Below are 21088 nucleotides of genomic sequence, written 5' to 3'. Positions count from 1 at the left end.
GGAATTTTACTTAGGACTTAGCAAGCATCTAAGCAGATGCTCAATTACTTGAGCCATGCCTCCAGCCCTTTTTTGTACTGGTTATTTTGGAGGTAACCACTTTGTGCCTGAATTGCAATCCTCATATTTGTAGCCACTCAGGAGTAGAACCTCTGAGCTGCAAGCAAATAGGAATAGCAGCCCCAGCCAAGGGAGCTATTAAGAAGTCCTTGCTGCCTCCTTCGCACACTTTCTCATCTCCAGCACCCTCTCCTGGTCACCCATCTTACCGGCCTTTGGGGTTCAGTGGAGGGGAGGGGGCGATGCCCGTTACCATGGAAACAGGCTGCGCATGCAAGTCTCCGGACTTGCAGACGTTGGTTGTGGAAGTGAGGACAGCCATTTTGAGACGGAGCAAGTTGGGGGCGCTGTTCAGCAACGGTTGACTGGTGAGGCAAGGCAGGGAGAAGTGGGCGGTGCCGTTCTGACTGAGGATGCAAGGGAAGAGAGATGGGAAGTTGGGTGGGGGAAGGTGTGGGAAGGTTGTGGGGGGAAGAGGGAGGAAGGCTGTACATTGGTGGGACCCAGCAGAGTTCACGGAGAGATGAAAAAGGAGAGGGCAAGGTGTGGTTAAGAACAGAAGTGGGGAGAGGAGAAGAGGCTGCAAAGGGTGGGGCTTATAGATCTATCAGGTGTTCATGGAAAGGTTGCTTCGAACAGGTGGATGCTGCAGTGGGGCGGGGGGAGGGGGATGGAGAGAAGATGAGCACCTCGAAGGTAGTATGGTGTGGGGAAGGAGAGGGCTAGGGACATGGGAAGGAGACCCAGAAGTAAGGCGGGACCCCACTGGGAAGAGAGGGTTCGCTAAAGACAACAAGATCAAAAAGGTAGCCAAAGGGGAGTAGAGGTCTGGCAGCTAGGGGTAAGAAATCTCAATAAGAGAGGGTCCCTGAGGAGAAAGGGTGGAGCGAGGAGAGAGGGAAGAGTACGCCAAGGGGCGTGGCCGCACGAGGGGTGTGGCCACGGGAGAGGGCGGGGCATGCTGAAGGAAGTGGGGTTACGAGGGAGTGGGCAGAGGTGCGGTTATGGGAGGGGCTATACGACAGGCAGGGCCGCTGGGGGCGTGGATATAGGAGAGGGCGGGACCTCCTGAGGGTGCGCTGGTGTGAGGGGCGGGACAGAGGGTGTGTTATGGGAAGGGCCGCAATTGGTGGGGCAGCGGAGGGGCGTGGCTACGGGAGGGCCGGGCAGAGGAAAGGCGTGGTGGCGGAGCACGCAGGATTCAACGCTCTGGTCTAGGACCCGAGGAAAAGGCTGGCGGAGGAGGCTGTGGTGGTACGGGGAGAAAAAGCTGAGCAAGAATAAGCCCCAAGCTTAGGGGAGAGGACAGGAGGTAAGGCAGGCATGGAGAAAGCCTGGATAGAGGACTGAGGAGGGAGAATAAGATCAAGTAGAGGATGAAGGTCTTGGGCAGGGTAGGAATGAATCAAGAGGGTCAATGAGGAGCGGAGAGGCACAGGAAGGGCTGTGAGAGGCGGCGCAGCAAGTCCAGAATAAGAGTGAGATCGTGGGTTGGAGAAGGACGGTGGGAGCCTGTGGAGCGCCATCCGATCAAGAAAGCAGAAACCGAGACAGAGAGGTGCCCTGAGCAAGAGCAGGGGGGTGGGCTAGGAGTGAGGGCAGCGTTGGCAGCCAGGAGCAGAGCAGGGGCGATGCCAGGTGCAAAACACCTTGGGAAGGGTAGGATGGGGGGGGCCGCGGGCTCAGGGGCATGTGGGATCACAGAGGTCCGTCTGTCCTGCAGAGGCGGCTGCTGATCTCCACGTCCTCCAGGTTCTAGCTACATTGCACGGTGCCCAGCCATGGCCCCTGCCAGCCCTGTGTGGCCCACAGCAGGCGTCCTATGGGCACCGTGGGCGCTGCTGCTGGTACTCCTGTTTTCTTGGAGGCTGTGGGCAATTCAGGATGATTTCCAGCAGTGCACCTGGCAGGTGGTCCTAAACAAGTTCCACCAAGTCGGGGAGGCTACCTCCACTGTCCGCTTCTTTGCACAAGAGCCCGAAGACACGGTGGCCAACGTGTTCAACTTGCTAACTGACTCACCCATTGACCCCACTGAGGTGAGGGGACCTAGCAGGAGAAAAGAGGTGGGGGGGGGAGGGGAAGCTGTGTTGATCTGGACATCTGGTCCACCTCTCTTACAGAAATACCTGGGCTTCCCTTACTATCTGAAGGTCAACTACTCCTGTAAAAGAGAGGTGAGTGTCCTAGGGAGTGGGCTGATGCAGCCTGACTTTCCCCCATCTCTCTAGAACCATGCAACACTGCAGGCCTTCAGGATTTAAGTGGGTTTTGTTTTGTTTTGTTTTTTGCCAGTACTGGGGCTTGAACTGAGGCCTGGGCACTGTCCCTGAACTGCTTTTGCTCAAGGCTATCACTCTACCACTTGAGCCCACAGTGCCACTTCCAGCTTTTTCTGTGTATGTGGTACCAAGGAATCGAACCTAGGGCTTCATTCATGCTAGGTCAGGCAAGCACTCTACTGCTAAGTCACATCCCCAGCCCTGGATTCAAGATTTATCTAAAGCTGGGAGCCAGTACCTCAAGCCTGTAATCCTAGCAACTCAGGAGGTAGAGATCTGTGGATCACAGTTCAAAGCCAGCCCAGGCAGGAAAGTCCATGAGTCTCTGATCTCCAGTTAACCACCAAATAGCCAGAAGTGGAGCTGTGGTTCAAGTGGTAGAACACTAGACTTGCATAAAAAAGCTAAGGGGCAGTATTTTGGCCCCTGGCCCTGAGTTCAAGATCTAGCGAAAAGAAGAAGGAGGAGGAGGAGGAGGAGAAGAAGAAGGTGGAGGAGGGGGGGGTGTCTCAAGGCAGGGCTGTCTTAAGGTTAGTTACCTAAGGCTGTCTACCCCCTTAGCCTTCGGATGACCTGGTCCGCAGGGCCCACCTGATGGGGTTGAAGCCCCTGGTGCTGGTCACCTTCCAGTCCCCGATCAATTTCTACCGCTGGAAGATAGAACAGTTGCAGATCCAGATGGAGGCAGCCCCCTTCCGCAACAAAGGTGCCCCCTGGGCTGGGGGGAGGTGCAGGAGCTGCCAGTGTGCTTAGACCTGGAGGAGGGTTCCTCCTGGAGCCTCACTCCCATACCTCAGTGCCCTCTCCTGCCACCAGAAACATGTTTGGCCAGCGAGGTGTGTGGCATGAGCTGGTACACTCCCATGCCCCTCAAGAATGGCAGTTCTGTCATGCGAGTGGATGTCGACAGTAACGGGCTGGGGCCCTTCATTCCTCCAAAAAGGTACCTGATTCAAACCCATCCCGGGTTCCCTCAGAGATTTGCTGAGCCCTGATTCCCTCCCCCCTGTCCCTCAACCAGGAGCAAGGAGGGAGCCCCAAGGGAGGGAGAACATGGGTGGGAATGTTGGCAGCTGGGGAGCCCCCATGACTAGAACCCTCACATGGGCCTGCCCTGCACCTGCTGCCAGCTTCTACATGAATATCAATGGTTTCCTGAAGTCAGAGAAGAACAGTTTACAGTTCACTATAGGAGATGAGGTGAGCACCTGGGCAGTGGGAAGAGGAGACAAGATTGTCAAACCATGTCAGGTTGGGGCCATCACCCCTATACACACACACACACACACACACACACACACACACACACACACACACACACACACACACACACACACACACACACACACACACACACACACACACACACACACACACACACTGCCTTGGTGCCAGGCTCTGGGAGATACATTTTCCTACGTACAAGAAGATCAGGTTCTATCTTCACAGAAGTATCTCTGGACAGCTGGGATTAGAAATGTGCGTAACCATTCCTGGACTCACATACCTATTCTGTTTGACAGAAGGCCTGAAACCTTGTCTGCCTGACACCTGTTCCCAAATTCATTCATCCATCCATTCATCCATTCAGCAGGCCCTTCCTGAAATACATTGGGATACCATAAGAACATAGAGTGAACCCACAGTCCCTGACACCTACCACCTGGGCTGACAAGCTAGGAGGGAGGGGTGGGGGAAGGAAGAGATGAGCACCAAAGCAGTGGCATGAGCACCCATCCATTCATTGTTCCTGAAAGGTAGAGAGTGTTCTAGAGAGAAACAGAGCCTAGAAAGGAGTGGGCCTGGGGACGGGGATGCAGAGCCAGTGCAGTGCAGAAAGAGGGATCTTTGGGAAGTAGGAAACAGTTGGATGGAACCTAGAGGAGAAGAGGGGACCTACATATGGATGGAGGAGATAGAGGATCCAGTGCAAAGGCCCTGAGGTAAGGAAGAACAACAGGAAGTCATGGAGATAACAGCATATTGTTGAGGGGGGCAGTCATAGGGGACAGGGTGAGGACTTGGGGTTTTGCCTGACTTAGGTAGAGTGGGGGTATGGCAGGGTGCTGAACAGCCTCCTGCCCCTCGCTGGCAGCTCTTTTACATGATGCCCTGGCACTTTGAGAATGTCTCGTCGAGGCCTCTGAGGTGCACTCTGGGCCACTCACCCGTGCTCATCCTGGGTGGCATTCCCAACGAGAAAGTCATCCTGATAACAGACACCAACTTCGAGGATGTCTCCCTCGTAGAGGTGAGTGGTACAGGTAAATGGGGGATAAAGCGTCTGAATTGGGGCAGGGTCCTATGGCCAATCACACCTCCACTTCTGGCTTTTTGTCTGGTTAATTGGAAATAAGAGTCTTACAAACTTTCCCATCCAGGTTGCCTCTGAACCAAGACCCTCAGATCTCAGCCTCCTGAATAGCTAGGATTTACAGGCATGAGGACTCTTGAAATATTTGAGGATGTGCTGGGAATGTGGCTTAGTGGTAGAGTGCTCACCTAGCATGCATGAAGTCCTGGGTTTGATTCCTCAGTACCATATAGGCAGAAAAAGCCAGAAGTGGCACTGTGGCTCAAGTGGTAGAGTGCTAGCCTTGAGCAAAAGCAGCTCAGGGACAGAGCCCAAACCCAGAGTTCAAGCCCCAGGACTAGCAAAAAATAAAATAAAAGTGTGCCTTCAGCCATGCATGAGAGGTTTTATATTCACATTTAAACAACCTTGACTGCAGCTGTGGGCACAGGGACTGCTGAACGCGGTTATGCATACTCTGCACTGCTCAAATGTGGCGGCCATACAGGGCCCCAACTGGCTCAGATCTTTCTGGTCTGCTTCCTTGGCTTCTGCTGGCGGGGAAGTTTGTTGACCAGTGGTGATGGGGCTGCTAGGGGAACAGGATGAGCAGCCTGTCCGCCCATCACCCCCCCCCCGCCCCCCGCCCCAAGGCAAAGCTTAGGGGCTGTGGTCAAAGTCATCACTCACTAGCGCCCCGCCTGCTTCCTTGCAGCTGAGCATTGACAGTTGCTGGGTGGGCTCCCACTACTGCCCCCAGACCGGCTTCTCGGCCACCATCCACGATGCTATCTCCACCGAAACCACTCTGTTCATACGGCAGAACCAGCTGGTCTACTATTTTACAGGAAACTATCACACAGTCCTGGATAAAAAACACAAAAGCAGTAAGAGGGCCAGGTTGGGATACCATGGTGGGAGGGGGGGGGGGAACGCAGTCCTTGGACAAGAGCACCTAAGGGAATCCACCTATCAGAAGCCACTGATTGGAATTGCCCTGGGCAGGCTAGGGCAGGACCTCCCCCAGTCATGACTCATGCCTCCACTGTCTGGAAGACTTCAGGGGACCCTTCCCTCCTCTCTGCAGGCCACAACATCCTGGGAACTAAGAGCAGGCTATGGGAAATAGCTGGGATAGGAATAGATGGGAGGGGGCTGGGAAGCTGGCTCAGTGGTAGAGCGCTTGTCTTGCATGCATGAGGCCCTGGGTTCGATTCCTCAGCACCACATAAGCAGAAAAAGCTGGAAGTGGTGCTGTGGCTCAAGTGGTAGAGTGCTAGCCTTGAGCTGAAGAGCTGAAGGACAGTGCCCAGGCCCAGAGTTCAGGTACCATGACTGGCAAAAAAAAAAAAAAAAAAGGAATAGATGGAGGGAGTAAAAGAGAATCTTGAAGAGGAAAAGCCCAAAGGAGATTAACCAAAATGGACAAAGAGTAGCCAGGCCTGGTGGCCTAGCAACTGAGAGGCAGAGGCAGGAGGATACTACAAGTTCAGCGAATCCTGGAATACATAGTGAGGTCCTGGAACGAATGAATGAACAAAATATAAAATAGATGGGGTTTTGTTATTACTTACATGGATGACAAGACAAGGAGTATGTGGGTTTCAGGCATAGTTGGATCCAGAAGTTCACTTTCACTGTTGGACAGTCTCCCCCTTATGGATGTCTTGGTGACATTTCTCCTTATCCAGTAGCTGTCCCTCACTTGCTACAGGAAAGAGCATCTGTTAAGTAGTTTTAAATTGCAAAAGGTGTCTGATTTACCCAGCTCAGTCACATGCCTGGGTCACAACCCATTGCTCTGGCCAAGGGAAAGCATGGGAGGAGTCAGCTCAATCAGGACCTGGTGGGCAGAAGATGAGGAAGGAAGGCTGCTCATAGCACTGGCAGGAACTTTGAGAGGAAAAGAGCAGCCTTCCTTAGCTCAAAGGAATGAAATGAGTCTGACTGCCTGGACTAAGATCCCATGCTTGTGTGCCCTAGGCAACTGGGTTCGAGTCCTGGCCAACGAGTGCATCAGTAAGCTGTGCCCAGTGCATTTCGACAGCAATGGCTCCGAGTACGTTATTGCCCTGACCATGGGCAAGCATGAGGGTTATGTTCACGTTATGACTATCAGAGGTAAGGATAGGCACCTGGGAGCCCAGCAGTGGCCTCCAGTCCCACTCCTGAGGCCCTCATTCTTTACCATGTGCCACAGGAAGAAGACCCACAGTGAGGGTCATCCTGGCTCTGTAGGGGAAGGGGTTAGGCCTTCATAATGATGAGGCATCTTGCAGGGTCTACTACGTCCTCCTTATATGTAAAGCTGAGAACATGTGGACTTAAGAGCATGCTTAGCTGGGTGCTGGTGATAAATACCTAGCTACTCTGGAGGCTGAGATCTAAGTATCACTGTTTGAAGCTAGCCCAGGAAAGAGTCCCATCTCCAATGAACCACCCAAAAGGCAGAAATGGGCCGGGTGCTGGTGGCTCACACCTGTAATCCTAGCTACTCAGGAGGCTGAAATCTGAGGATCCTGGTTCAAAGCCAGCCCAGGCAGGAAAGTCTGTGAGACTTATCTCCAATACACCACCAAAAAACTGGAAGTGGTACTGTGGCTCAAGTGGTGAAATGCTTGTCTTGAGCTGAAGAGTTGAAGGACAGCACTCAGGTCCGTAGTTCAAGCCCTACAACTGACAAAAAAAAAAAAAAAAAAGGCAGAAATAGAGCTATGGTTCAAGTGGTAGAGGGTTAGACTTGAGCAAAAGCAGCTCAGGGACAGTGCCCAGACTTTGAGTTCAATACCCCCCAAAAAATATAAAATAAAGCTGGGCACCAGTGGCTCACACCTATCATCCTAGCTGAGAGCTGAGGATCATGGCTTGCCAGCCTGGGCAGGAAAGTCCATGAGACTCTTATCTCCAATTAACCACTAGAAAACCGGACATGGTGCTGTGGCTCAAGTGATAGAGTGCTTGCCTTGAGCTGAAGAGCTCAGGAACAGTACCCAGGCCCAGAGTTCAAGACCCATGACCAACAACAAAAAAGTGTGTGTGTGTGTGTGTGTATGTGTGTGTGTGTGTGTGTGTGTTTATGAACTCAGGATCACGTTACCCATCAGTGTGTTTTTGTTTTTGGTTTTTGAACTTAGGGCCTGGGTGTTGTCCCTGAGCTCTTGCTCAAGGCTAGCACTCTACTACTTTAAGCACCACTTTTGGTTTTCTGCTGCTTAATTGGAGATGAGTCTTTCAGGTTTTTTGGCCAGGCTGGCTTGGAACCAGGATCCTTAGATCTCAGCCTCCTGAGTAGCTGGGATGACAGGTGTAAGCCACCAGCACCTGGCTAACCCATCACTTTTTTACTCCCAAGAAAATGGAAGCAGCTCTGATCCATACTGGGTTACATGCCCAAGCCTGCACCCATTCCTGTAACCATATTCAGGTTGTGGGGGACCCCAGTGAATTTCTATGAACCAGGAACACGGCTTGGGTGGGGTACCAGGCAGATAGGGTAGGCCAGGAGAGACCTAAGCATGCATCCTGCCTTTCTCCCCAGATGGTGAGGTGTTCTTCGAGATGTATCCCAAGCAGTGGTCAGTGTGCGAAAAGACAAATGGTAACCATCCCTCAGCCGGGAAGGGGGAGGGGCTAGAGTGAGAGGGTGGGGGCTGAGCGAGAGGAAGGGTGGGAAGAATGGAAAAGAGACACCTTAGGCAAGGTGTGCTTGGGGAGGGGAGGGGCACACACCCATAATGTTAGCTACTCAGGAGGATGAGATCTGGAGGATCAAGCTTTGAAACCAGCACAGGCAGGAAAAACAGAGAAAAACTCTCACCTCCAAAATAACTAGGAAAAAAAACGAAAAAACAAAAACAAAACGGGTTCAAGTAGTAGAGCACCAGTTGAGCAAACAAGGCCCTCAGTCAAACCCCAGTATCAGAGAGGGGAAGGCGGGGGACAGACAGGGAGAGAGCAAGGGAGATGGACCAGGGTCTCAGAAAGGAGTGGGGAAGCCGGGCGCTGGTGGCTCACGCCTGTAATCCTAGTTACTCAGGAGGCTGAGATCTGAGGATCTCGGTTCAAAGCCAGCCCAGGCAGGAGAGACCGTGAGACTCCTATCTCCAATAAAACCACCAGAAAACCGGAAGTGGCGCTGTAGCTCAAGTGGTAGAGTGCTCGCCTTGAGCTGAAGAGCTGAGGGACAGCGCCCAGGCCCAGAGTTCAAGCCCCACGACCGACAAAAAAAAAAAAAGAAAGGAGTGGGGAATTCCTGGGAGGGGCATGGCTGTGCCAGGAATGGGGCTGGGGGAGGTTTCAGGGAGAGCCATGAGCACTGAGCACTGGCTGCTCCCCCCTTTCAGTTGCCAAGTGCTCCATTATCTGGGTGGCCATGATATCTGCCGAGTTCATCTTAAGGCTGTTGGTGCAGAACACAGATCCGGACTCCAACAAGAAATACTACACCATGTCCAGCTATAACATGTGTAATCAGGGCGGCTCAGAGGGTGGTGGGAAAGGTGCAGGTGGCCTAGAGGACAACTTGGATTTCATGGAGAAATCTGGTGGGCTGGAGAAAGACAGAGGGGTAGGGTTTGGAGAGATGAGTAGAAGCTAGAGATAGAAAAAGTCCTCAGGGACTTAAAAGATGGAGATTCCATTGGCTTTGGCCTGCTTTGTTTGAGCTAGTTGTGCAGGTTGCGCACTGCAAAACCTCTGGCCTGCCAGGCACTGGGTGGCTTATGCCTGTAATCCTAGCTACTCAGGAGACTGAGATCCAAGGATTGCAGTTCAAAGCCAGCCCAAGCAGGAAAGTCTGTGAGACTCTTATCTCCAATAAACCACCAGAAGACCAGAAGTGGCGCTGTGGCTCAAGTGGTAGAGCACGCACCTTGAGCTGAAGAGCTGAGGGACAGTGCCCAAGCCCAGAGTTCAAGCCCCACGACCGACCAAAAAGAAAAACAAAACAAGGAAGTGGTGCTGTAGCTCAAGTGGTAGAGCGCTCGCCTTGAGCTGAAGAGCTGAGGGACAGCGCCCAGGCCCAGAGTTCAGGCCCCACGACCGACAAAAAACAAAAACAAAAACAAAACAAAAAACCATAGCCAGGGCATCAGAGGAGACAGGTTGCTAGCCCTATGGACTTGAGATGGCAGGATGTCTTGCAGGAAATGCTGGCCCACATGGGAAGCTACTGGAGGAGAAAGAGGGTTTCTGAGCACTGGCTTCAGGTTTGGATAGCTCAGGGCCTCAGGAGGTCCTGCTGTTTCTCCCCCTGCAGTAAAGGATGAGCTAGAAGTCCTCTACAACTTCCCAGAGTTCGTCCCTGATGGTAAAGTGGGGAAGGCAGGGTGGCCTCCAGGGAGGGCAGGGGCCAGGAAAGGTCCAGGAAACCTCTGCCAGCTCTGTTCTCCCCCTCCCTCCTCTGCTCCCATCAGCTAGGGGCTTGGAGTTCCTCATGATGCTGGGGTCAGAGGCCTACACCAACACGCCCATGATCCCCAGGGGCATGCTGTTTAACACCTTCAACAATCTGCTGTTCCTCTGGGGGAACTTCCTCCTGCAGAGGTAGGCCATGCTGGCCCCCTACCCCAGGAGCCCGGGAGGCTTCTTCTCCTTAGGGTGAAGCCCCTTTGTAAAGTCCCCAAGCGTCAGGGGACACTGCAAGGTCACCTGAACTGTATGGAGAGATGTAGGCTGGCATGGTCAGGACCCAGGTGGAAAATGTATGTATGTATGATGAGGATGTATGTATGTATGATATAGATAGATATAGATACACTGTAGCTTCTACTCATTTTAAATATGAGAGAGAGAGCACTTAGAGATTCTGGGGGTAAACTCAGCATCTCCCACATGGTAGACAAGTGCTCTGCCTCTGATCCACAGCTTCAGCCTTGGGAGCCCTTGTTTAAACTCAAAGCTAGGTCCCCAAACCACTCAAAAAGAACATTGGTTGCTCATGCCTGTAATCCTAGCTACTCAGGAGGCTGAGATCTGAGGATTGTGGTTCAAAGCCAGCCCAGGCAGGAAAGTCCGGGAGACTCTTATCTCCAGTGAACCAGCAAAAAAAAGTCCAGAATTGGAAGTGTGGTTCAAGTGGTAGAGCACCAGCCTTGAATGGAAAAAGCTAAGGGGCAGCACCCAGGTCCCAAGTTCACGGGTACATGTGTGTGCACATACACACACACCCAGAACATGCTCTGATGTTCTCCCCAGGGGGAAGGGGAGAGTCTGGGGACAATGTGGTTCTGGGGGGAGCAGAAGCTAGACTCCCAGGTTTCCTGTCCACTCACTCCCGTGGCTAGTACAAGGCCAGAGTGGGTGGGTCCTGTGCTGTATTAGGCCTTGAGTCAGGTGACTGGGATACTTGGATAGCCCAGCCATGCCTGTGCTCTGCCTCCTTACCTCTGCTACCCCTGACCCCCCTAGCTACAATAATGAAAACTTCATCTACCTGGCGGATTTTCCCAAGGAGTTATTCATCAAATTCCTGGTCAACTCATTCCAAGGGGATCTGGTGATGGTCACAGACACAGAGGAGGTGAGCTGCCCAGTTCCTCTCCCCCCCCCCCTGCCCAGCCCCAAGCCTTCCTTCACTTTCAAGATGAGTGAGAAAGGGGAGGAAACCTGAGGGAACCCAGAGAGGAAGGGAACCTGATCCAACATCACATTTACAGCGAAAACAAGATGAAACGTTCAGGGACCACATACTATGATGCAGTTGTTCATTGCACAAGTATTTTGTGCACTTACTGTGTACTTACCGCAAGCGGCCAGGATGTCATGGAGGAAATGACACCGGAATTGTGTGCCATGGTGTGCCTCATGGACAGGAGGGCTTAGAAGCTGGAGATCACTTAGCCTGAAGGCTCAGGAAGTGGGAAGGGGAGGAAGGGTTAAGCTCAGAAATGGGAGCTGGGGGGTTAATGGCTCACACCTGTCATCCTAGCTACTCAGGAGGCTGAGATCTGAGGATCCAGATTCAAAGCCAGCTCAGGCAGGAAAGTCCCTGAGACTCTTCAATGAACCACCAGAAAACTGAAAGTGGTGCTGGGGCAAAAGATCTCAGGGATAGCACCCAGGCCTTGAGTTCAAGTCCCATAACTGACAAAAAAAAATCAGAGATAGGGTGAGTCTGTTAGCACATAGATGGGAAACTGAGGTCAGGTATGGAGAGACCCTTAGGGGCCACAATGAGTAGGAAGACCCATGAGCTTTATCCCCAGGAACCTCTGGCTTTTAGGAATAGGGGTGTATGCATTCAGAAAGCTTTAGCTGGTTGCTGGGGGCCATGCTGCCTGTAACCCTAGCTACTCTGGAGGCTGAGAGCTGAGGATCTCTTGGTTTGAAGTCAGCGGGGGAAGACAAATCTGAGAGACTCATGCCTCCAATTAATCAGCAAAAAGCCTGAAATGAAGGGTGTGGCTCAAGTGGTAGAGTGCCAACCTTGAGCAAAAACAGGCAAAGGAGAGCCCTCAGCTCAAAGCCTCCAGGAATAGCACCCCCAAAAAAAAATTTAAACAGAGGCAGAATCACAGGTCCCTGCGGGCCCTGTATAAGTCACCTGGTCTCTTCTGGCCCCTCAGGTCTGGTACCTGCACGAGGGCAGCTACACAGTGTACAGGCTGCTCCCATCCAGGGGCTGGGACATGTACGTCAGCCTGCAAAACATGCATCACTCCCCACTCTTTGCCCCTGAGGAAACCATGATCACCCTGTTTTACGAACGGGGCCTGCTGTACCAGGTACCAGGTGGTGCTAATGACACACATGGTGGTGGTGGTGAGGGTGATCCTCCAGAGTAGTTGCCCCTACCCCTGCTCACATGCTGTCCCTGCTCCGTCCACCCCATAGATTGTATACATTAAAACTGAGAATAAGGGCCGCATAATAAAGCGGCTGATTCCTGTGGAGAAGCTGCTGATGTACCAGCAGACAGACCACCAACTGCAGCGACAGGGGTGAGGAGAGGCAGAGCCCTGAGTAGATCAGAAAGTGCTGGGAGGGGGTAATACAGTGGGGGAGAGGGGGTATGGGGCCATGAGGCTAGAAGAGAGGAAGAAGAGGTCAGCTACAACAAGCAAAGTGGGCACTGATGTGGAGCCAAGGAAGCTGTGGTCTGAGGGAGGGGGACGGCCCGGGGATGTGTCCAGAGGCCTCAGAGGCACCCAGATGCTGAGTGGAAAAAGTAAATTCGATTTGGGAAGTCAGACAGTGTAGAGGTGGGAAACTAATGCCGAGCCGGGGGAGAGGGGGGAAACTGCTATACTAAGAATGTAAAGAGTCACCCCCCCCATATGTAAATCCCCTACTACCACTGCCCAGGGGCCACCTGAAGCTCTCCTTCATCGACTTCTGTCCCTTCGTGGTGATGCGCTTGCAGGATGTGCCCAACCCACAGGCCTACACGCGGGAGGAGCGCTACCTAGCTCGGCCACCGCTTGTCATGGATCCCTCGGGCTTCCACAATGAGAAGTCACTGGCAGTCTATCAAGGCCTGGTCTACTACCTGCTCTGGCTGCACTCCAAATATGACAAGGTGGGTGCCTACAAGCTGGCTCCGTCCCTGGGGCCAGGGATGATATCCTAGACTGCAGGAAGGGATTCAGCCCAGAAGCTGGGCCTGCGCGGAGGAGCCCGTGTGTGATGAGACTCTGAAGTTCAAAGACCCTGCCTTCAGGACAAGACTGAGCGGGAGGGTCATGAGGAGAGCTTTTGGGGGTGTGACCCGCTGGATGGAAAGCTGCACTCTCCTCTGGGTCACCCCTTCATGGTGTTATACAATCCTTGCAGCCTTACGCGGATCCCGAGCATGACCCCACCTGGCGCTGGTGGAAAAACAAGAAGCAAGATGAGGTTCGTGGAGAGAATGGGGATGGGGAAAAGAGGTACCCAGGGACACCCCCCCACACCCCTCTGACTTTCCCCTTCACCTCATGGCGGATGACTACTTCTTCAGGATTATTTCTTCTACATGGCAAGCAACTGGCGCAGCGCAGGCGGCGTGCACATTGACATGGAGAGCTACGAGAAGATTTACAATCTCAGGCCAAATCATCAGCTGCCAGAGCGCATCTTCCTGGACAAGGGCACCACCTACACCTTCAGCATCTTCCTCACGGCGCAGGGAGACTCCTTCTCAATGCCATCTGACCTGGGTCTGTGGGCGGGGCCTGAGCTGAACACCAGCATCCCCAAGCCGCCCCCCCCCCCACAACGGGGTAAGGCTGAGGTCTAGGCTAGGTTGTGATGTCCCCCCTCCCTTGGCTTGTGGCAGATGTGGCCTTTCAGGTACAGAGCAAGCTGGCGTTGGGCGTGGTAGTGGCAGATCCATTGTGCATCGAGGCCCTGGTGCAGCAGAAGGTCCTGGTTAATCGAAACTCTGTGCAATTCTTGGTGAGCTTCCAGGGGGGCAGCTGAGTGATGGGTTGCTGGAGGGAAAAGAGGAGGAGGGAACAAGGAGAAGGAAGAAATGGAGGAGGGTGGCATTTGGAGAGGCCTTTGTGCCCTTTTCTCCCCCCTCCCTCAGATAACACTCATGGACAGACGGCACTGCTATGACCAAGGCCTTAGTGGACATCACCTCATGAAAACTGCCATGATGATCCAGGTGTGTGATCTTCAGTCTAGAGGGGCGGGACAGGAAGGAGATGAGAGGATGGACCCTTGGAGCCCACTGTACTTACCTGTTCCCACCCACAGGTGTTGGGATCTTCCGGTTACTGCTTCCATAACACAAACCAGGGGCTGATCATGCAAGTACTGGAGCCTGGGAGAGTGGCAGTGCTGGGAAGGGCGGGGGAGGGAGGGGACAAGAGGGGAAGGAAGAAAAGAGGAAGGGTCTCAGCAGGCCCAATTGCCAAGACCACCCAGATAATTCCACTAAGTCATCCATAATTTCCTTCCATCTCATTCATGTAACTTCCTACCTCCTCACTACTACTCTCCAGGCCCATTTTCAGAAGGGCCTCCTTCACAGCTGTGTGGGTTGTACATAACACTATGTGCTCCCCCGGATGCTTTCTGCAGTCATGTCTGCATGTATCAAGGTGGCTGGTCCTGGGGCTTGAACTCAGGGCCTGGGCATTGTCCCTGAGCCGCTTTTGCTCAAGGCTAGCACTCTACCACTTGAGCCACAACACCACTTTCAGCTTTTTCTGTTTATGTGGTACCAAGGAATAGAACCCAGGCTTCGTGCATGCTCGGCAAGCACTCTACCACTAAGCCACATTCCCAGTCCTCATGATGCTTTTTATTTGCACCCCTTGAGTTCTGTGCTCATGGCTGAGGAGGGTGCACTTGTTTCTTCACCGCTTGCTTACACATAAAATGATTCCTTTGCACACGGACAGATGGGGAGTTTCAGAAAAGGACAGATGTCTGCTCAGGGGAGCACCAGGAGCTCAAAGTGGTAGAGGAAGGAGCTGCCACAGAGTCCCCATTCTCTCCCATTTTCCTGAGCGTTGCCAACACACAGACCCTAGGGCTCCCCCTTCCTGACTTGGAGTGACCCAGGTATAAAAGGCAATTGTAGTAGTCCTCCCCCACTCCCCCAAACCCCCCCCCCAGCTCCTTTGATTCTATTTTGAGTTAAAGTAGCAAAGAACAAAGCCACGTACACGCCTACAATCCTAGCTATTCAGGAAACTGAGATCTGAGAGTGGAGGTTCAAAGTCAGCCTGGGTAGAAAAGTCCACGTGACTCTTATCTTCTATTAATTACCCAAAAGCCAAACGAGGACATGTGGCTCAAGTGGTAGAGTGTAGCCTTGAACAAGTTAAGGGACAGCACCCAGACCCAGAGTTCAAGCCCCACAACCCACCCCCCCCACAATAATAAATAAATAAACCCTTTTCACAACAAGGACCCCCCCAAGCACAAGACTTTTCTCCTGCTCAGGGCGACCTGATGGTGCCAGTATTTATTGGCTGCCCCCCAGGCAAGCGCTTAGCCTTTGATATCACCTATACTCTGGAATACAACCGCCAGCAGAACAAACACTACTTTGACTGTGTGTTCAGTGACCCTGAGATGCCCTGCTTTCTCTTCCGTGACAGTGTGTACCCCATCCTTCCCCTACCACTTCACCCTCTGCCACATCTCTCCTTCCTGGCTCCCTTCCCCACATCCCCCCTCCCCTGCTCTAACCCCTTCCACCTGCTGCCCTTCCCCAGCCCCCATCTCCTCCCTCAGCTTCCCAGACCAAGTTCATTCCTTTTCTCCTCTTCTGAACCTCCTCCAACTCCAGTGTTCTACCCCTTCTTCCTGATTCAAGATTTGGTGACGGGAGACTCGGGCAGTTTCAATGGCAGGTAAAGTCAAGGCTAGCCAGAGGACATGGAGTATGGGAAGGCTGAAGGACTGGGAGAGCGATGTAGGACTTGGGGCTCTGCATTTGTGCCTCTGGCAGCTACGTGATGAAGGTTGTGGGTGGCGGGTCCTCAATGGACAACGTCAGGGACTACAGCGATGAGGAAATCTACCGCTACAACAGTCCCCTGGACAAGTGAGCCCCATGCAGACTGAGCCCATTTTCCCCTGATACCCCAGTTCCCATGCCGGCCCCACCCAGGTCCCAGTCACACAGGCTGTTCCAGATTGAACCTCCTGGGAACCTCAGATCCCACCCACATGGAAACCCCAGGATACCACCCATTAGTACCTCAGCCCTGTGCACCAATGCCCTGACCTCACCCATTGGGCTAGGCTTTGGGACTGGCAGCTCCTGGGGAGCTCTGCCCAGGCTGAGATTATATGGTTCTGCCCAGGACTGAGAGCCTCATTTGGAACACAAGGACTGAAAGGACCACAGAAGACATGGCCTTCCACATCTTGTCCCACAAGAGCTTGGGCATCGAGTGAGTCATAGACCCCTCCCACCTTTTTCCCTTTTCTTTTGACCCAGGGTCTGGAACTCATTATGTAGACGATGCTGGTCTCCAACTTGCCATCCTTTTGCCTCTGCTTCCTTAGTGCTGGGATGACAGACATGCACCACACCATGCCTGGCTTTGGGCATGACAACACCCCATACCCATCAGTCTTGCCATCCTTCCTGCCTCTGAAAAGCTTCTAGATCTTGCCAACAGAGCTGATTACCTTCATGTTCGCAGAGAGGACTAAGCTTTGCATATCAGTCCACTTCACCTGGAATGCTGGACCCTCCTGTCCTTCTGGAGACCACCTTCTGGTGTCCCTATGTGATTGATGGTATACCTAAATGTTTTAGGACCCAACGGTTGCCTCTGCTTGATTTCCATATGTCCCTCCTGTCCTGAACCCTCCATCTGAGCCTCCCCTTCCCATCCTCTGCCTAAACTTCCACAACCCATCTGGTGAACCTTTCCCTTTGACACACATCCTGTGCCTGACCATCCTCGCCCTCTGCACGTCCCACCTGCATCCAGGTCCCGGAGATGGGCGCTGCCCATGTCTCCCATGGGATCTGCCTGCCTTACAGGACCAGATCTTGAATGGACTCATCACGGTCTTTTCTCAAAGAATCAACACTTGTATATAGTAACTTATGGTAGGCATTGATTGGCAGCTAAACAAAGCAGTTAGCAAATGGATAAAAGTTTGGAGGAATTCATTAGCATAGAGGGGGCTCAATAGCTCATTTCCATGAGTAAGAAGGCAGTGGGCAAACGAAGCAAGGAACCAACTGCTCAGTACTCAGCCTGTGTTTACTGAGTCATGAACCAAGAGAGGAAGAAGATAGAGGAGCTGGCACTTTGTGCCTGCCAAATGTTCCAGCTCTGCCTGTTGGACACAGGCATGAAGCAATGGATGAGAGAAGACAGAGACCATGAACTGGGCACGTGGCTCAGCAGTGATGCACTTGCCTGCAATGCATGAGACTGGAGAAGATGGAGTCAGCACTGAGCAGGGCTCAGGAGGGAGTGGGAGTGGTGGGGGTGGGGTGGTATACAGTCAGGAGGGGGCTGGCACAGGTGCCTGATCTTGTTCTCCCAGGTGGCTGTGTCTACAGAACTCCCCATGTCATGACATCATTCCCTCAAGCATCTTTCCCCCTGAATTCTACTTCAAGGTGTTGGTGAGCAACAGGTAAGCTCAGCATGTGGGCTGGGAAGGAGTTGATGGTGTCCTATGTGGGACCTGACTTCTCTCCCATTCCTGGGACCCCCATGTCCTACCAGAGATGTAGACTCGAGCACATACTGTGACTACCAGCTCACCTTCTGGCTGCACATCCACGGGCTCCCACTCAGCAACAAGCGGGCCCTCTTCATCGTCATGGTGAGTGAAGTCCAGGACATACCAAGCTGTGCATGGCAAGGGGGGTCCCCCCAGGCTGAGCACCCAGCCCTACTGTCTGGTGTCTATAGGTGTCGGTCAGCAGTTTTATGGGCCTGGTGATCTTCTACCTCACCTTCTCCCTCCTGTGGCCCTACATGGTGATTGCTTGGAACTCACTGCGCTGGAAGATCAACAATGTAATGACCTCAGAGTCCTACTATACCTATGCCACCTCCACGGCCATGTTCAGCATGGCCTCCCAGATGAGCTTCCCGGAGAGCTACAGGGCCCCCTCCAAAATGTTCCAGGAAAAGGAGGAACCTGAGCCAACCTCTGGGAAGAAGTCATAGACTTGAGTCTCTGGTCTGCCCCAACCCTCATCTACTTTCAGCCCCCCATTCCTCCCCCCCACCTCTCTTTGATACAGCTTTCTCCCAGGCTGGCCTTTCTGTTTTGCTTGAATATTCACTATTTAGACTCCAAATAAAAGTCTCATTTCAGGACCAAGGAGAAGGCACATGATCAATTTGTTGTTACCACCCCAACTGTACAAGTTATTGGTGATTGAAATTGGAAAGGTTTCTCTTTGCCACCTGACAAATTGTGGGTTGTGTGTTGGTCTTATGACCACCTAATTCAGAAAGAAATGGACCTTGAAGCAGAACTGCTAATCATAATTTCACTATTGTTTTGAAAAGGGGGTATCACTTCCTCCAGAATGGAGATTCTCAAGGTCTATTTCTGAGACCATTTGGCAACCCATTTTAGCTAGGAACTGAATGCTGAAATAAACAGCTAAGGATTGACAGTAGGAATGTTGAGATAAACAAAGATTATCGGGCTGGGAAGGTGGCTCAGTGGTAGAGCGCTTGCCTTGCATGCATGAGGCCCTGGGTTTGATTCCTCAGCACCACATAAGCAAAAAGAAAAAGAAAAAAGCCGGAAGTGGTGTTGTGGCTCAAGTGGTAGAGCACTAGCCTTGAGTTAAAGAGCTGAGGGACAGCGCCCAGGCCCAGAGTTCAGGTCCCACGACTGGACCCAAAAAAAAAAAAAACCCAAAAACAAAAAACTAAGATTATCATGGAGAAAAGAATCTTTCTATATGTCAAAACAGAAAGATTTAAGAATCTCTAGCACTGGGTGCCAGTGGCTCATGCCTGTAATCCTAGCTATTCAGGAGGCTGAGATCTGAGGATCACAGTTCAAAGCCAGCCGGAGCAAGAAAGTCCGTGAGACTCCTATCTCCAATAAACCACTAGAAAACTGGAAGTAGTGCTGTGACTCAAGTGGTAGAGTCCTCGCCTTGAGCTGAAGAGCTGAGGGAGGGCGCCCAGGCCCAGAGTTCAAGCCCCATGACTGACAAAAAAAAAAAAAAAAGAATCTCTAGCTGGCGCCAGGCACTGGTGGCTCACATCTGTAATCCTAGCTACTTGGGAGGCTGAGATCTGAAGATCACAGTTCAAAGCCAACCCAGGCAGGAAAGTCCATGGGACTCTTATCTCCAATTAACCATCAGAAAACCGGAAGTGGCATTGTGGCTCAAGTGGTAGAGTGCTAGCCTTGAGTTGCAGAGCTCAGAGACAGTGCCCAGGCCCAGAGTTCAAGCCCCACAACCAACAACAACAAAAAATCTCTGGCTGTCGCTGGTGGTTCACATCTGTAATCCTAGCTACTCAGGAGGCTGAGATGTAAGGATTGTAAGGATTGTGGTTCAAAGCAGCCTGGACAGAAAAGTCCCTGTGAGACTTTTTTTTGTCAGTTGTGTGGCTTGAGCTCAGGGACAGCATCCAGCCCCACAGTGGAGGGAGAGCAAGGGAGACTGGAAGTGGAGATGTGGTACAAAGTGATAGAATGGTAGAGTGCTAGCTTTGATCAAAAGAGATCAGGGACAGTGCCCCAAGTTCAAGCCCCACAACGGACAAAAAATAATCTCCAGAAGGCATTTCATTTTTAATTTTAGAATGATCTCTGACATGGGATGCCTTGAGTTCTAGCAATTTCCTTGTAAGCATTAATTTATGGAACCTGTTTTTGGGGTAAACATTTGGGCATCTCATATCCTCCAGAAAAGGAGGAAGACAGGCAAGTTGGTTCCCTGTGATGCAGGCATAGAAGGTGAGACTAAACAAGAGAGGTGATGTCCTCAGCATTCCTAATAAATCTCCCTAAAGATGCATATTAAAGAATTGGAGGAGCTGGGAAGGTGGCTCAGTAGTAGAGGCTTGCCTTGCATGCATGAGGCCCTGGGTTCGATTCCTCAGCATCACATAAGCAAAAAGAAAAAAGCCGGAAGTGGCACTGTAACTCAAGTGGTAGAGCACTAACATTGAGCTGAAGAGCTGAGGAACAGCACCAAGGCCAGAGTTCAGGCCCCATGACCGGACCTCCCCCCCCCCAAAAAATTGGAATTTTTCACAGGGACGAAGAAAAAGGAAGCTAATCTTGTGCAATACAGAATTAGAAATATTCCAGAAGTGACGCTGTAGCTCAAGTGGTAGAGCGCTCGCCTTGAGTTGAAGAGTTGAGGGACAACGCCCAGGCCCAGAGTTCAAGACCCACGACCGACAAAAAAAAAAAAGCAACTATATAGACCACACAGAATTAGAAATATTCCAATATATGGGACTCAGAAGGTAGCTCAGTGGTAGAGTACTTGCCTCGCATGCATGAGGCCCTGGGTTCAATTCCTCAGCACCACATAAGCAGAAAAAGCCGGAAGTGGTGCTGTGGCTCAAGTGGTAGAGTGCTAGCCTTGAGCTGAAGAGCTGAGGGACAGCTCCCAGGCCCAGAGCTCAGGCCCCACAACTGAAAAAAAAAAAAAAAAAAAAACCACAAAACTCCAATATAATTTAGAAAATGGAGAAAACATGCCTATAAACTGGAGTCTAAAGTTTGACATTATTCTTCCATTGGTTCTATTTTATAAAAGGTAAGTTCAAAATTCCATATGAATACCATTTTATGGCATTGTTCTGGAGCCCTAAATTGAGAGAACAGTAGTTTATTTGCTGGGCCTGGGACTTGAAGTCAATGCCTGGGCACTATCTCTGAGCCTCTTTGTATTCAAGGCTAGAGCTATATCACTTGAGCCACCATGCTACTTCTGGCTTTTTCTGAGTAGCTTATTGGAGATAAGTCTCACAGACTTTCATACCTAGGCTAGCTTCAAACTGCAATCCTCAGATCTCAGTCTTGAAAGTAGTGAGGATTACAG

At 52.0% G+C, this 21088-nt stretch overlaps 1 protein-coding gene across 3 annotated transcripts; it reads left to right on the top strand.

Moving 5' to 3' along the window:
* Positions 1 to 355: 355 nt before the first annotated feature.
* LOC138812255 (cation channel sperm-associated auxiliary subunit gamma-like) lies at positions 356 to 18377 on the top strand. Of its 3 annotated transcripts, none has more exons than XM_070000317.1 (29): positions 356 to 428; positions 1784 to 2099; positions 2184 to 2237; positions 2904 to 3048; positions 3159 to 3285; positions 3473 to 3542; positions 4438 to 4593; positions 5351 to 5522; positions 6619 to 6756; positions 8174 to 8233; positions 8979 to 9101; positions 9893 to 9943; positions 10050 to 10179; positions 11044 to 11155; positions 12201 to 12359; positions 12469 to 12575; positions 12940 to 13153; positions 13408 to 13470; positions 13574 to 13772; positions 13892 to 14010; positions 14144 to 14224; positions 14317 to 14373; positions 15514 to 15670; positions 15863 to 15926; positions 16025 to 16120; positions 16383 to 16472; positions 17590 to 17682; positions 17775 to 17874; positions 17964 to 18377. In XM_070000317.1, exons 2-29 carry the CDS (start codon positions 1842 to 1844, stop codon positions 18222 to 18224), a joined length of 3456 nt encoding a protein of 1151 aa, XP_069856418.1. In that variant the 5' UTR covers positions 356 to 428; positions 1784 to 1841; the 3' UTR covers positions 18225 to 18377. The 3 variants fall into 3 exon arrangements, with proteins under 3 accessions (XP_069856418.1, XP_069856421.1, XP_069856419.1); XM_070000318.1 differs by lacking the exon at positions 356 to 428 and adding an exon at positions 1279 to 1372; XM_070000320.1 differs by lacking the exon at positions 9893 to 9943.
* The last annotated feature ends 2711 nt before the right edge of the window (positions 18378 to 21088 follow it).

Source organism: Dipodomys merriami, unplaced genomic scaffold, assembly GCF_024711535.1.
Source record: "Dipodomys merriami isolate MVZ:Mamm:240054 unplaced genomic scaffold, mDipMer1.0.p SCAF_106, whole genome shotgun sequence".
NCBI lineage: Eukaryota > Metazoa > Chordata > Mammalia > Rodentia > Heteromyidae > Dipodomys > Dipodomys merriami.
This window is presented reverse-complemented; position numbering and strand designations above follow the sequence as displayed.

What these genes read in the sequence shown, in the direction of transcription:
- LOC138812255 (XM_070000317.1), top strand. Translation starts at nt 1,842, where the DNA reads ATGGCCCCTGCCAGCCCTGTGTGGCCCACAGCAGGCGTCCTATGGGCA. An exon ending in TGGTCACAGACACAGAGGAG is followed by an intron (nt 11,156 to 12,200) that starts GTGAGCTGCCCA and finishes CTGGCCCCTCAG; the next exon opens with GTCTGGTACCTGCACGAGGG. An exon ending in GGGCCCTCTTCATCGTCATG is followed by an intron (nt 17,875 to 17,963) that starts GTGAGTGAAGTC and finishes TGGTGTCTATAG; the next exon opens with GTGTCGGTCAGCAGTTTTAT.